General features: G+C 43.1%; 1 protein-coding gene across 1 annotated transcript in view; it reads right to left on the bottom strand.

The window, feature by feature from the left end:
* Positions 1-16,503, bottom strand: part of STX6 (syntaxin 6) — a 46,381-nt gene that overhangs the window by 5,634 nt on the left and 24,244 nt on the right. Inside the window, exons 4-7 of the mRNA XM_021682564.1 lie at positions 9,597-9,659; positions 5,749-5,874; positions 4,411-4,517; positions 584-678 (exon numbers count right to left, since the gene is read on the bottom strand). Of these exons, the coding sequence (XP_021538239.1) occupies positions 584-678; positions 4,411-4,517; positions 5,749-5,874; positions 9,597-9,659 (391 nt within the window). The remainder of the gene's footprint in view (positions 1-583; positions 679-4,410; positions 4,518-5,748; positions 5,875-9,596; positions 9,660-16,503) is intronic.

Consider the following 16,503-nt stretch of genomic DNA (forward strand, 5'->3'; position numbering starts at 1 on the left):
CCAGGGGAGGTGGGCTGTTGCAATAAGAAAAAATAGAGTCATTGGAACATACCTTCCTATACAGTGAGTGATTTGAAAACTGTTAGTTCTTCATCCCCATCCTGATGCAAACCTGCTGGAGTATTTCACTATGGATTTAAATGAAAGCCATTTAAATTAGACCTGTAAGGCCATCTTATTCTGAAATGGTAGGAGTTTCTCAATAAAACAAAGTCAGTCCAGGAGAAACAGTAACTGGCTTCTTAATTACTGTTTTATAATAAGTTCCCTATTTTGGCAAGGAAATAGAAAAAATAAAATTAGGTAAGAAAGGATTTTCTAATTGCAAAGAGAGTTGATCCGCCAGGAGATAAGCCACCCAACACCACCAGCCTCGTGTGGTGGGGGAACACAAATACCACTTCTCAAGTGAAGGCCACAAACGACAGACAAGGCCTGTGCATACTAGTCTTCCTTCTCCAACCGGAAAGCAGGACCAAAAATGTGCCACAGGAAAGATCTGAAGGGGCACGCCTATGAGAACCCTATAGACCGTGTTTCTAGAATTAAGTAGGAATTCTTAAGCTTTAAATACCATACATACCACTGGTCATGTGAGATACTTTTGCAAGTTTCTTCATCACATTGTCTAGCCGAGACTGAGTGCTCTCCAACTCATGAGAAAAATCATCCAACATACTAGAAAGAGAAGCAGACACAGAAGGGTAGCTGGTCAGCACAAAGGCTTGGCAATACACTGGCCATGGAATTAAAACAGGATCTACACCTCCGTTTTAGCAAACCTAAAACCCGTAACTTTGCGATTCAAGTCCCCAGTCTGTTATCCAAATCGTTAGCACAAGATAGGTTTTTGATTTCAGAATTTCGGGGAATTTTTAAAAAGTACTAAGTTACATGTGCTATATGTTAGCCAACACCCTCAAGCAGGGTCCGGGGCAGACCTCATAGTCAAACATGGTACTATTTCTGCAGAGAAAACGATGAGGAATCATTGCTGCAGTCAGGTCAGGTCAGGTTTTTTGTAGTAGGAACTTGCTGGAAACTTTTTTTAAAAGATTATTTTAGCACTTTCTAGACTTTAGAATTGTAGACCTGACTATATAGTAACACAAACTCAGGGGCAGTGCAGCACACGAGGAGGCGGCTAAGCAAAGCCCGACAACCAGGCTTTGCCACTTGTTTCCCTTGTCACCTTGACAAGGCACCCCACTTTGGCACTGTTTCCACGTCTGTAAAACGGGGTAGCTTCCCTGCCAGGGTCTTGTGAGCACCAGGTCATAACACAAAGCGCTTTATGGCCAATAGGAGTTAAACACGCCTTAATCGCATAATCATCTCCTTTAACGCGCTCTGTGCTTTGTCAGAGCTGGGAGGCCCTGGGACTGACACTCCTGACCGTGTGCACTCCTACCCACAGAGAACTCAGTGTTTGCCCGCTAAGAGAAGCGGCTCCAGAAAGTGAATAGTATTTGCTGTCCACGCTGCAGCTGGGAAAGAAAACACCAAAATGCTCTTATTCCAGCACTGTTTATTTCATAAATGACTAACCATTCCAGACTTTTCAACTTGGGGTTAACATATGATTATCCCGAGAGTGGAACCTAACATACAGCATCAATGGAAGCTAGAAACCACTGGGCTTGGTCTGTGCCCCCATGAGGCACCTGACTGCCTGCAGGACTCCGGGCAACCAACTCCTCATTAAGTCAATTATTAAATAAACTCCATGTTGACAACTAAATAAACAGATCTTTGTCCCTTACCTGAAATTCCAAATTAACACACTATTAGCTCATCTAAGATCCTGCTAGCATCTCGGCCTGCAGCTGCAGACCTATCCAGGCAGGGCCAAATACTGAAAAACAAGAGCCACCTTTGTATTCTGGGCATGACTTTTCCTACTGAGGACAGAAAGGCCAGGCACCCAACCTCCAGCCCAAGGACACCCACTAAACTAGGTTTCTAGCCCAGATCTATCTGACTCAGCGCTGTCCAAAAGAAACAGACTGAGAGTCTGATACGCTACTTAATATTTGCTAGTAACCACATTTAAAACAAAAAGATGAAATTAATTTTAATAATCTGTTTTATTTGGCCTAATATATCCCAAATATTATCATTCCAACATGTAACTAATATTAAAAAAAAATCACTCACAAGCTACTTTGCATTTTTTTTTCATAGGAAGTCTTCAAAATCTGGTGTGCATTTATGCCGAGGGCGCATCTCTGTGCAGACTGGCCACATTTTACGTATTCACTGGCCACAGCTGCCAGTGGCCACCAATGCTGGAGAACACAGGCCAAAGTCCAAGCCCCAGGTGCTTTCCTTTTAATTTACTTATTATTTTTACCAAAGTGAGACACAGTTTTAAGAGCTAAATAGCACGTTCAGGCTCTTTATAAAAAACCACGGCTGTTTCCTGTCCCCTTGGACAAGTGCTGCCAACCCCTCCCACTAGTCCCTGGGTGCTTTTCCGTGTGTTCAAGGAGCATGCTCACACCAGAATCCTGTCCTACTGACTCGACTCTAAAAAGGCTAGGGCTTAGCTCTGCTCCCACCTCCTTCCCCATCCCGGCATCCATCCCACTACTCATCCCCCTTCCTTCCACTATGACTGTGTCACAACGTGATGAGCGCGCCCTTCAGGGCTCACACTATCACGAGTGAATGCTCTCCCCTGCTGGTAGCTCGCGGCGGGAACTGTGTTTGCTCTGTGGCGCCCCCTGCGGCTGGCAGAGGATTCAGCTTTCTCTGGTCTGTTGAGTCAGTCGCCATTCATTTTCCTACTTTCCAGGACCTATAATGTTATGGTTACTGTTTCTTATTTCATGTTCTATGTCCCCATAGGTCCTATGGTATACAAAGTTTTATAAAAAGATCCCTCTGCTGGTGCCCTAGTGGACTCTAGGGAAGGAGTGACATAAAGGGTATGTTTGGTGTGTTCAAGTTACCATCTTTAACTGAAGTCTGCCAGGCTTCTCTATCATCTACTGAACCCCAAGGAGTCAGGCAATTAGTCCTTTTCCATCCGCAAATTGAAATTTTAGGGGAAGAATGCATTTTAGACAGAAATTCAACACGCATGCCTAGATTCCTGCTCTTCCAGCTTCCCCCTGGTCTCCTTGCCTTCAATCTGACTCCATTATTGTTTGTCATCTAAACCACAGCTAGATGGGTCTGCCCCAAATGTAAACCTGTCCATGGCATTACTCCCGACACAATCTTCATGGTTCCCCATCACCCTCAGGAGAGAAAGTCCTAACCCCTTAATGGGGCGTCAAAGGCCTCCCCGCTCTGTTCTTGGCCTCCGTCTTGACTTCTGCAACCCCCCCTCTCTACCCCCATGCTCTACACAAACCAGACCTTTCTGTCCCATGCACTCTCTCACACTCTCTCTAACCCCCAGTCGACCCTCCCCTCACCCTCACCCCTCCGCTGGGCCACCTTCCACGCATCCTTCAGGTTCCAGTTCCACACATCTTCTCAGGGACCTGGGCTAAGTCAGGTCTGCAGCTTGAGTGGAGCGAGGGCTCTCAAGGCACCACACTCTTCCCCCTTATGTCTCTGCACCTCTTAGTGACTTGCACCATTTGTAGAACGTCTGTTCTAGGCAGTAACTGGTAAACTCTCTGACGGCAGAGATGCAGTCTGTTTGCTCCTCTATGGGTACCTGGGACCTCCCAGCAGAACAGATACCCAGTTTGAATTTCTGAAGAATGAATGTATAAGGCTGAACTCAAGACTGAGATAGGAGAGGTTCTGAAATATCCTAGTGGATGGTCTTATTTTTTCAGAAAGAAATTTGTGAAATGAAAGCATTTAAGAATGATGCTTTTGGTGTCCTACTTCTGAGCACAAAAGGAGACTGTGCTGAAGGAAAAAATAAACAAACCCAGTTATGTTTTCGTTTGCTTTGTTTTTACTTTGTATTTCTGAGAGGGAAGATTTTTGATTAATTGAAGTCAGATTTATAAACTTTTCTTCATTAAGTTAAAGTTTAAGATGCAGAGCAAGAAGTTCTGTTTGATGGAGCAGGAGAGTCAGGGGATGACAGAGGGAAGTCAGCTCATGTCCTATCCTCTCCGGGACCCAGATCCCCAGGGAGGTTACACAGCCATGTCTGCCTCATGTTCCCATTCGTCACAACACTCTGAGAATTCGCTCGGAGGAATCTGTATCTGTTTTTGCAGGGTGCAAAAACAATCATGATAATAACTTTGCCCAAACCCTGTTCAAATTTTATCTGATCAATGTGCTTCTTTGGGGGAGGCAGAATAAAGATGCAGCTATAGAAGTAAAACGGCTTTTGGGTTTACTAGCCATGTAACTGTCAGGCTTTTCAGGGGTCTCATAAGATGGCTCTGCCCCTCAATTTCACTGCAGCGAGAGGGGCGTGTCAGTACTCACACCGCCTGTTCCTCTAGCTCCCCTCCGATGCGCTGGGACATGTTCTTCAGCACCCCGATGCTGCCAGAGACCAGCTCCAACTGCTCATCCTGCTGCTCCACGATCAACTGGTGCCAGAGAAATGGGAAAGAAGCAATTAAACTCCATCTTACCTGGTTCCAAGCCCAGTACTCTAGCAGCTGCTAGCTTCTTTGCCAACTTGGGACCATTCTCATTCAGAAGCAAAGCCCAGAAATCGAAGGACCAGACCATCGCCTCTGAGAACACACTGCTCAAAAGGCTGGGATGACAAGCTACTGATACTTCCTGCCGATCCAACTTGTGAACAGTCAGCAGGCCTGGAAACCACCAAGAGTGATTTACTCTGGTTGGCTCAAGTCCAGTGAGAGAACAAGCCAGGGTCAAAAGCACCTGTGTGGTGACCACTGAGACATGGGATGTTGGGGAAGAGGAAGCCCACCGCCAGGGTCAAGGTCTCAATCCACAAAAGACTGCCTCGGCCTGACTCCAAGAGAGAGGCCGGCAAATCTGTGAATGTGGGAAAACTGCATAGAGTCCTTTCCTTCCTCTCAAGGACAAACTAGAGGAGGCCCTGTGGCTGTAAGCTGCTTCAAGGACAGCTACTGAGTGATAAATAATTACTTTTAATTGTGGTGTAGCCTCATTTTTTATTAAGAAAAAAACTTGCTTGATTAATAGCAATTTAAGTAGACAACTGGTTAAACAGACAGGCTAATGAAAAAGAACAAACCTACGTGTATACGTAAAACATAATATTTAAGAACCAATAGTTTCAATGGATAGATAATCCTCAAATCCCCAGATACATTATTAGCTTCCTTTTTAAAATACAACACATATCAAAAGCCACGATGTAATCATAATCAACCTCACTTTCCTTCTACCCTAGAACCTCCACCAAAGCAATCATTTTTACATATAATGGAACCAGCAATAATTTGCAAAGAAGAAACAAGGACTCAGTTTTTCTGAAAGTGCCTTTGTTGAGATGAACAAAAAACTGAGCATACAAGTGGAGGCGGGGGAAGAGGCTGCTGGGGTGGTTTTTTTTTTTTGTAAATCAATGGCCTTGTCTGTCAGTTTTGGATGTCTGGTCTGCTTTTCCTAAGAGACCTAATCAAGCTTGGTTCTCCCGAAAAGGTCGTGCTCTGAAGGAGGTTTTAAAAACCCTTCATCTACACAATGGTTGCACACACAGACAGGCAGCTGCGGGGTGAGCTCCGGTCCCCCGGGGCTGTCACTGGTCACAGCGCCCCCTGGCGGCAGAGGAACGCAAGGAGGTGCCCTGCCTCCCTCCCTCGGTGGCTTCTCCCGTACCTGTTGCTGAGCCTGCTGCTCCTCGATGAAATGGGAGTTGGCCAGCTGGAGCTCGTGGTCCAGGCGCCCGGATTTGTCCGTCGTTCCCGCACTCCAGTTCTGGCCGCCACTGTCCCCTAGAAGTGCCTGCGAGAGCGGGGCGGGGGGAACCAGCCGTTACCATCTGAGCAAACGCTCCAGCACAGGGACAGAGAGTCCACAGACTGCTCGCAGTGCATTTCCCGCCGGCTCAGCCTTTTGCGTAGCGGTGTAGGTTGGTGCCCATATGGCACAATTTCAGGAATGCCAGGAAGGGCACCCACTGCCTCCAAGCTCTCCCAACGGGACTCAGAAATGGGCTCTGTCCCATTAAAATACAGATAAAGGTCAACTTTAAATCAACAAATGCCCATCTGTACACTGCTTTACAATCTAGAAGCACTTGGTCTTCAGGCCAGCTCTTCCTAGCACCCTCGGAAGTTCATCAGAGACCCATAGGCTCCAATCTGATTCCACAAACCTAGGGTCCCTTTTTTTTCAAGTATGAGTCAAGAAAGTTTCTGGGTTTCTTCGGAAGGAGGCGGGGAGAGCTCCCTGAAATGACAACGAGCCAAGTCACAGCCCTTCATGTACAGAAGGCACCAGACCCACCAAAGTCTGTTCAACTGAACCCATGAGTAAATCCCAGTGCCCTTCGGTTGAACTAAAAGGCTACGGGCATCCCAAATAGGAACCGGGGGTTGCTTCCGAGGCAGGCATGGTCACAAGTGAGCGCCTGACCCTCATAACCCAGGCAAGTGCTGGTCCCAAAGTCAGAGCTCTTCCCCAGGGTCAGGTTTCCCAATATGAATTCAAGGAAGTTTGCAGTCAGAACAGGATAAGTCTCCCTTCCGTGAAGAGGCTGGCCAGGAATGTGAGAGCTCATTCTCGGTAGTGGGCTCTGACTAGGAGCCCCACGAGCCCAACTGACTAGTTGGTCAGAGTTACTGCTCACACCAGCCCTGCACAAAGAACCAGAAGATGCTGCTGACTAAGATTCTTCTTCCTTGTGGAAGTGCCAGATCTTACTAGGTACTTTTTGTCTCCGGAACGGTTAAAAGCCTCATGGGTTACTTGGTTTTCTGTCTGCAAAACCCTTTAATAGCCCCTTGATACTGACATGGACCTCCTGGCCTGACGTTCGAAGGTGACTTCAGTCCAATGGCCACACTTCAGGGACAGGGCTCGGAGAAGCTCAGGATGCAGAGCCTAAGTTCTGAGGGAGTTAGGAGAGCTGCTGGCAGCCCAGGGCCTCAGTCCAGCCAAGAAGCCGGATGGGGACTGTCTCCGGCATAAAGCAGACCCAAGGCCTTCTGTAGATGGCTCTGCCTAACCTGATCTTAGGGCTGTCAAGTTTAGAAGATCCTGCTCATTCCGAGGCAGAGACTCTAAGAATCTCTATGGAGGACACTGAGGCCTAGTGACAATGTTTTCAAGGTCAGAAAGAGTCTATATAGAGTACATCATTAGGCTACCGACAGAGAAGTGGGGGCTCCACCAGCCTTGTGCACTCCTGGGATCATAGTCGGGGCTATTTTTTCTAGTCTATTCATGGTCTGCACTTAGGTGGACATATGTCACGCCGTTAAGAGTTGTCTATGCTTCATTGTGAAGCAGATTAGATGTCATTAGTCTGACTTCCAGGAATCTATCTGCACGGGAACTAAGATGGAGAGGGCCCAGAGCATGGGAAGACCAGCCTGGGCGCAGGTGCTGGAGCGGGGAGGTCTTGGCTAAGCAGGCTGGAGCACAGCACCTGGTCCTGGCACGAAGCAGTGAGGCAGACTGGGCCTGCTCGAGTATGAGAGAAAACTGGTCCTGCCATTCCCTGAGAATTTGTGACTCTATGACATTTCACTCCATGCCAAAAACAAAATCCCAAGCCATACTTGGAGAGGCAATGTGTAAGTACACGTTTTATTTATGGTGGTTCAACTTTTACTCTCTAGAGAATAAAGCAATTCAAGTTTGCCGGAACGGAGGCCCAGTGTTCCCCATCTCACTGTCACAACTGCTTCGGGTACGGTTCCTCAACTTCTGTAAGTTCAAGTGTAGACAAAAAGGGAACTCTCAAGCTGCGAGCCTTGGCCATGCCCTAGAGCTCCTTTCAAGAGTTAGTGCCAGATGGGCTGGGTTAGCGCCTGGCGGTTCCCCGCTGCACTATTAAGAGGAAGGGAGGGAGACAGGAAGAAAAAGCCACAACAGTGATTTGAAGAACGAAATGCAGGGAAAGGCAACAGGAAAATTAGGCAGGTGATACCTGGAGAGCCCCTCCCTTTCTTTGAACTCTTGTTTTCAAATGTCATGGGTCAACAAATACCCACAGGTCTAAAGTAAGGATGTACCGATTCCTAGTTAATAATGATGAGCTGTTTCTTACCAGTCTACTAAATGGACTATCAGTAACTTGATGGAGTCTGAACAGAATTGAAGTTAAATCTAAATTTTAGGCGACTGTTGTAAATTTTTTAAAAGGATTTTATCAGTCAGAAGGGAATTTCTATCCAAAGTGTTTAATTTTAAAAAGATACTTAAGTCTGGGTGGCTCAGTCCGTTGAGCACCTGACTCTTGGTTTTGGCTCAGGTCATGATCTCAGGTTGTGAGATGGAGCCCTGCTCAGCAGGGAGTCTGCTTAAGATTCTCTCCCTCTACGCCTCCCCCTACTTGCACATACATGTGCTCGCTCTCTCTTTCTCCAATAAATAAATAAATCTTTAAAAAAAAAAAAAAAAGACACAGGGCACCTGGGTGGCTCAGTTGGTTAAGCCGCTGCCTTCGGCTCAGGTCATGATCTCAGGGTCCTGGGATTGAGCCTCATGTCAGGCTCCCTACTCAGCAGGGTATCTGCTTCTCCCTTTCCCTCTGCCCCTCCCCCCTGCTCATGCTCTCTCTCTCTCTCTCTCTCTTAAATAAATAAAATCTTTTAAAAAAATTTAAAAATTGGGCACCTGGGTGGCTCAGTCGTTAAGCGTCTGCCTTCAGCTCAGGTCATGATCCCAGGGTCCTGGGATCAAGCCCCGCATCGGGCTCCCTGCTCTGCAGGAAGCCTGCTTCTCCCTCTCCCACTCCCTCTGCTGTGTTCCCTCTCTCACTGTGTCTCTCTCTGTCAAATAAATAAATAAAATCTTAAAAAAAAATAAAAAATAAAAAAATTTAAAAATTAAAAAAAAAGATACTTAAATTCAAGGACTGGTCTCCTGTAGATTTTATTTTTGATATGTCATTATCTGCAGTGGCGTTTTTGAAATCAGGTTTCATAATTTATCTGTAATAACTAATAAAAACTGGACCTCATATCAAAAAAATACTTAAAACGATGAAAGATTTAATTTAACGCACATTTAAGGTTCCTCCAATGTCTTTACATAAAATTTCACTCATTAGATGTCTAGTAAGTTCTATGGGCAATAGAATAGCAGCTAGAGATTTAAAAACAGCTCATGACATAATTGCTCTTCACTTTCAAGGTCCAGCAGAGAAAGCAGAGAAAAAGACAGGAGACAAAGCAATTACAGCACTTCCCAGAGTACGTGGGCAGCACGGGCAGAGTGAATGGCTGTGTGTAAGGCCTACAGGGATAAGCAGAGGGAGCTACAGGGGCCCAGAGGAGAGAAGCAGAGGGTGTGAGGGAGGGAGGGACAGAGGACCGTGGCACTGGGGCAAGCTGACCAGACTTTCACAACACCTGCCAGCCTCACACCAGGCTCAGCATGTACAAGTCTTCTGCGTGAACACACGATACACAGACGTCAGCAGTTTTTAATTCCAAATATCTAACCATGCTATTTGATTGATATTTGATTGATATTGTGTTCAGATGTTTACTCACCTGTCTATTTTTTCGTTCTGCTAATGCCTGCACAGATGAAGCTGACATCTGATCCTTCATGTCCTAATGAGATGAGTAGAAGACCAGAAAATGAATGAAAACAAAATCACGGCTAACATTTCACAGGCTAACAAAATACACACAGATTATTATGAATTTTTTTAAACAAAAAGACAGCATTCTTTAGCTTGTAAGTCTCAAAAACAAAGGAAATAAAATAGACTCATATTCCCTCAAAAGGGAGTAACCTGGACACTGAATTCAAACAGGAAGAAAGAGGAAGGGAACTCGTATTTCCTGGGTACCTACCAGAGGCTGCAACACCGTGGTACGCTTACACAAGATACCACGGAATTTTCACAACGACCCTGTGAAGCTGCTATTATTTCCATTTTGCAGGTAAGAAGACTGAGATTTAAAAAGGCTAAGATACTTTCTTAAGGTCACACAGTCAGTAAATGGCAATCCTGCGGCGCAAACACAGAAGTCTGTGCTCAAGGGCTAGCATCTTCAAACAGAATGCATGTGAAAAACCACACACTTTAGGATCAAGTCTGTTTACCACTAAATACCAGAGAACACTTTCTAGTATTCTTATTTTATTTATTTCTGAGTTGGATTCATGTGTAGAATAGACTCCCTTCCCTCCTTCCCTTTCTTCCTTCCTTCCTCCCATAATCTCTACACCCAAAGTGGAGCTCAAACTTGCAACCCCAAGATCAAAAGTCACATGCTCTACCGACTGAGCCAGCCAGGCGCCCCCAGTATAGACTATTTCTAACACAAGAGTGAATTTCTAGAGCAATATCAAAAATAATTTTGTATGGAAAGAAAAATGAATGGACCCATTACTTAACCCAAAGCAAAACACTATTAAATATGAACGCTTTTTCTTATATTTAACCACAACCCAATATACTTTAAAATGATTTGAACTGAATACATAATTACTGTAATACAAATTATCTTTGGGGGGAAAAAAAAGGCTGCCACAATACATTACAATTTTCTGTTGGCAAGTAGGCTATTTTATAGATGCAAACATTGAGGTATTAGGCTCTTAGAAACTTCTTCCAAGACCCGTGACAGGTGAACAGCAGATCGGACAGTGCCACAGTTTTTGTCATTCCTACTGTGGTGAGTCTTAGTAATAACCACCTTGCTCCAACTTTCCAAGTGCCCATTTTACGTTTGGCAAATGCTCCCTAAAGCCTAATACGTGCCCACATAGAGCAGTGAGCAATACAGGCAAGGCCCCTGCCCGCGTGGAGAGGGTACCATGGTGAGGAAGGGGCAAACAGTAATCCCACAGACACATCAATAAGCTGATGACTGTGTTGGGAAGGAAGGGAACAAACAGGGCTGGGATTGAGTGGGTGAAGGACACCACTTTGGAAGGATGGGGGTAACACTGGAACTGAGATCGGAAGGGCAAGAATGAGCCAACCACAGAAAGAGCCAGAGGCTGAGAATTCCAGGCAAAGGGAACAGCAAGTACAAAAGCCTGGAGGCAGGAAAAAGCTCAGCGCCTTTAGCTGTGGAGAAGGCAGGCCAGGGAGGCTGGAGGAGCCAACTGTGTGTTCAGGGGTGGGGGAAAGAAGAGTAGGCAGGCCAAAAACACGGGGCTTAGATTTTATCCTGCGGCAGGGGTTGGCAAACTCTGTTTGATAAGGAGTAGATATTAAGTATTCAGTCCCTGTCATATACTCTTTGTTGTGTGTTTTCTAATTATCCTTTAAAAAAATGTAAAACTGTTCTTATATAGCTCGCAGGCCCCTGTGCAAAGGCAATGGGAAGGCCTTAAGGTATTTTAAGCAGGGCCATGGAGTATTCTGGTTCATGTTTTAGAAGCTCACTTTGGTTTTTCTGCAGAAAAAAATGTTAAGCAGAGCAAAAGTAAAGAGATCATTTTACTATAACCTGTCACAAAGTACCAGTGCTGCCCCAGATAAGAAATGGCGCATCCAGAAGGAGCAAGCTCCCTGCTGTTGGGGGCCTTTAACAAGAGGATACATGAGCCCTTGGAAATGACACTGGGTAGGCAGTGCATCTGAGGGGTGCTCCGTCCAGGGTCCAGCTGACCCAGAAATTCTAGGATTCTCTACCTATTTCATCCATTCGCAAACCTCAAAGACAAAAAAAAAAAAAAGGCCACCCATAGAAACTGAGAAAAATATACTTAGTAAAAGAAAGTATTTGCCACAAAATACAAAGGGAATTCAGTGATATAAGTCATATTTCTTAAATGTGTGAGATTTGCTTAAGTCAGTCACCTGAGGTGAAATGCAGGTCCCTTGGGCACCTGGTGGCTCAGCTGGTTAAGTGTCTGACTCTTGGTTTCGGCTCAGGTCATGATTTCAGGGTCGTGAGACTGAGCCCCTGAGGGCTCCGCGCTCAGCGTGGAGTCCGCTTGAGATTCTCTCGTTCCCGCTCCCTCTACCCGCCCCTGCCTGCATCTGCACTCTCTCTCAAAATAAATAAAATCTTAAAAAAAAAAAAAAAAAGAAAAAAAAATGCAGGTCCCTGGACCCCACCCAGACCTACTCAGGCAGACTCTAAGGTACAGCTAACAAGTCCCTGGGTGAGTTTTATGAATACTGAAGTCTGAGCTGCTCTTTTTTAGATTCTAGAAGCCTTAAAGTGAGCCTGTTACCAATTACCAATTAGAGTTTAAGATGACATTTGGATATTCAATCAAACAATAATAATAGTGCAATCCTATATATATTATTAACTATGCAGAGAAATATCTGAAATGTTCATTGGTATGGATAATATATGCTTTAAAAATGCATTTAATACATTTTATAATAGTATTTTTCAAAACAATAAACATTACTTGCATAATGAAAATATCAACACACGGCTATGGAAAAAGTAACTGAAGTTCGATTAAACTTTGAACTTCAGCTATAGAATGTGTTTTTGCTGTTAGAAGTCAGGACAATGAGCAGGGAATTAAAGACTGTAAAAGGGACACAAAGAAGCTTCTAGGGGGTGCTGGGAATGCTCTGGAATGCTTCTGGTTGCCGTTTCCATGGTTGTGAATCAGTTTATAAACTCTTCATGCTGTATACTTGGGATATATGTACTTTTCTCTATTGCTATACTTCAATAAAAATGTAAAAAAAAAAACACAAAACCCTACTGTTCTGGAACAATGGCTGGAAGGTAAACTGGACTCTGAAAAAACCTGACATTTTGTATCAAGAGCTGTGATATTTGTATCAAATATTCACGGCCTTGACCTAGCAACTCCACTAACAGGATTTATTTTAAGAAAACAATATAAAAGTGGTGCTCGGCTGGCTGAGTTGGTAGAGCATGCAACTCCTGATCTCAGGGTTGTGAGTTAGAGCCCCACACTGGGTGTGAAGATTACTTAAAAATAAAACCTTAAAAAGAAAAAAAGTAAAATATATATACCCCCCCCCCAAAAAAGCAAAGATGTACACTGCAGTGTTATTTATAATATGAAAGAAAAACAGAAATAAGCAGCAGGTCCAAACCAGAGAACAGTAACTTAGAGTAAATCCAGAATAATATGTCATTTCTCTTAAGAGTCTATTTCAGGGTCATATAATGGCTAGAAATAATATGTAAAATTGTTAATAGTGATTATTTCTAGGGAGTGGAATTACAGAGTGGGCGGGAAGCATTTTCACCTTTCTCATACAGCAAAATTATTTGCATTTTAAAAACAGTAAGTATGGATAACCTTTAATTTAAAAAAAATAAAAAATGCTTATGATTGCTTAACAGTATGATCAACTATGTAAAAATACAACTGTCATGCATTAACAAAATGAGAAAATGTAACAAAGTTTGGTGTTTATTATTTTGAGCTTAGGTTTCTTTTTCTAGCTTTTCCTCTTATTAACATTTTTCTAATTTTCTTTAATGAACATGCATTACTTTAATGAAATAGATATTTTAAAAGTTCCAGTTTTTAAAGTTTCTGCTTAATAAATGTGTGTGGGGGAGGGACGGTTAGCCCTGATGGCCATGACTTCCCCAACAGCTGTGTGCTGTGCATCCTGTGTGTGGTGTGCGTCCTGTGTGTGGCCATGGCAGTAGGTAAAGCACCAGGCTTTCACTTCCAGGATGGCATTTTTTCTATGGACGTTAAAAGCTGTAAGATACCATGCAACAGACTACCTTCTTATTAGGATTTGGAATTTTAAGCTAAGTCACTACACAGTTTTAAGCATTCTATAATAACCCATCAGGCCAAAAACATAATCAATCATCTTTCTAACACATGAAGTTTAGAACCAGCAGTCAAGAAGCAGTACCAATACAATTTGGTTTGTCTGCCAAAAGAGCAATAAATGTCCTGGTTATCTACGCTCCTGTTCCCATTTCATGGTGTCTTCCGAACTGAGTGAATGGGACACTATACATCCCCCAGTACTTCGCACTAAGAGGTCTCACACCCTATACACCTCATCCTTTTTGGTTAACCATGTCTGTCTTGACTTAGAATGATATGTGAACAATTCCTGGGTTGGAACAAGATGGGGTTTTTTTTTCCCCCCCACAGGGATGTATAGTTCTCATTCCTTTGAAAGTTAAAGTTAGAAAATGTCTGTGAGGACCATTTAATTGATAAAGAAAACACAGAGTGAAAGAAGCTAATTGACCTGCCATGATGAAAATTTATTAAGGTCACGGATGAGCCTAGAACTCAGGTCTCCTAACAGCTCACCCCCCGTATTCCTCTGCCACACACTGCAAAGCCTTTTGCTACTAAATTAAAATGAGGTCACTCCTGGAACATATTTCCACAACAGAAAAATTCCACATGCAAAATCGCTATTGTGTAGATAACTCCATAAATGTAAAAATGATTACTTCAAAATTATCAAAGGCTATTTACACACACAAAAGAATATTTTGCTTTCTTCAGTAAAAACCGCCAGCAAAACTTACTAAACTGTACAACCTTAAAAGACACTTGGGAAAACAGACTCTTAAAACAAGGAAGGCTTCTAAAAGCAAAACCAATGGACATTAATTGAAAAGAAAAACAAGAGAAAGATGTAATTCTTCAGAGACAGCAACCACAGACACACAAATGCACAATGTATCACTGATTCTCCTGCCTATGAAGGAGAAAGCACCCCTGGCATCAGCTGTGGATCCAAATGTATTCTGTTTAGAGCAACTAAATGAAAACCTATTGATAATGGTTAACAGAGGAGTTTACGTGAGCTTGTGAAAGACAAATCCCAAATCAGAGTGTAGTCTTAGGTCTCATTTCCCAAATTGGCTAACTCTCTGATCCTACTCTATCTCCTCCAACTAGAACCCAGAGATCTCTGTATACAAATGCTGCTTAACTAAATGCAATAATAGTCAATCAACACAGGGTGCTTTTAAAAAAAAAATCAAGTTGGCATCATTACTACCTCCTTCTCTTCTTACAGGACTTCAATTAGAATTTATCAAAATGAGATCAGCAAAAGCTCAGTTACGTACTGCTAACCTACAACTAGCAAACAATAACAGCTTCCGAAAAAGGGGTCATAATTAAAACAAGAATGATTAAAAACTCTACAATACTCAGTTGGATTATACAGTTGAGTATGCTTTAGACTTCAACTCTAGAAGTACTGCAACACTATATATGAAATATGGACTTGATTTAGAATACTTCTTTCAGGTGCGCCTGGGTGGCTCAGTCGGTTAAGCATCTGCGTTGGGCTCAGGTCATGATCCCACAGTCCCAAGATCGAGCCCTGCATCGGGCTCCCCCACTCAGTGGGGCGTCTGCTTCTCCTTCTGACCCTCCTCTTGTGCTCTCTCTCTCTCACTCTCTCTCAAATAAATAAAATCTAAAAAAAAAAAAAAAAGAATACTTCCTTCAAAGAATGTACTTTAAAAACCTCTTCAAGTATTAGAAAATGAACTTTGGTTTCTACTTGAAATTATACCAACTAACTTAACTTTCAATGTATTTACCTCTGAATTTCAATTTGCAAAATTTACAAGTACTATCTTGCAAAAAGAACAAACACAGTGATTGAGTTCAGGAATTTATGCTTCACTGCCAGCGCTATTTAAATACCAGCCTCTACAGCAGTGTCTTTCAGAAAATCTATTACAAAAAATAAAAAAGCAAACTATATTTATAAAATAAATAATTGGGGACTTACCTTCTTGGAATAAGGGGCTTTCTTGTCAGAATAACATTCTGAACTGGCTAGAAATTAGGAGTGTCTAATACAAATGCTCAGTGCATATAGATGGTGTACTTAGGTCCCAAAAGGTTACTGGCCCATTAAAGTATGGGCTTACTTAACAATAATTTATACACACACACATAGAAAGGCAACTAATGAATAAAAGACGACACAAGAATTAAAGTTCAGTGATAACCTACGATTTGAAATAATTTCAAAAGGAAATCACATGACATAAAGTCTTTGGCAAACACATACCAAGGTTCCTGCCTGAGATGACTCCTAAAAAGCCATATGTTAGCGCTGGTATGATCCCAAGTTTCTTTATTCAAGGAAGCTGCTTTCTAGTACATATGTTAAAGACAGCTGGTTCTCTTACATCTAGTTATGCTAATCAAATGGCTTAGCCATATAGTTTCAAAATACAAACATATCTCAAGGAGACAAGATTTGACTTAAATGATATTTTCTCCTAGTTTTTTTTTTTTTTAAACAATAGGTTATTAGCTATATAATTTGAGACTAGAGATTTGTTCACTTGGATTGGTGTTTTGCACTCTGATGGATGCTGCTCTGGACAGCTCCCGAAAGGCTGTCAAGCAGTTGTATATGGAAATGTCAGTAACATGGGTTGCAAAGGTTCCAGAAGCAATTCAGATGGTGGAAGAGGCCGCTATCCAAACCTGGTAAGAGTCACTCTTCACAATGCAAAGTGATTACCA

This window comes from Neomonachus schauinslandi, chromosome 6, assembly GCF_002201575.2.
Source record: "Neomonachus schauinslandi chromosome 6, ASM220157v2, whole genome shotgun sequence".
Lineage (NCBI taxonomy): Eukaryota > Metazoa > Chordata > Mammalia > Carnivora > Phocidae > Neomonachus > Neomonachus schauinslandi.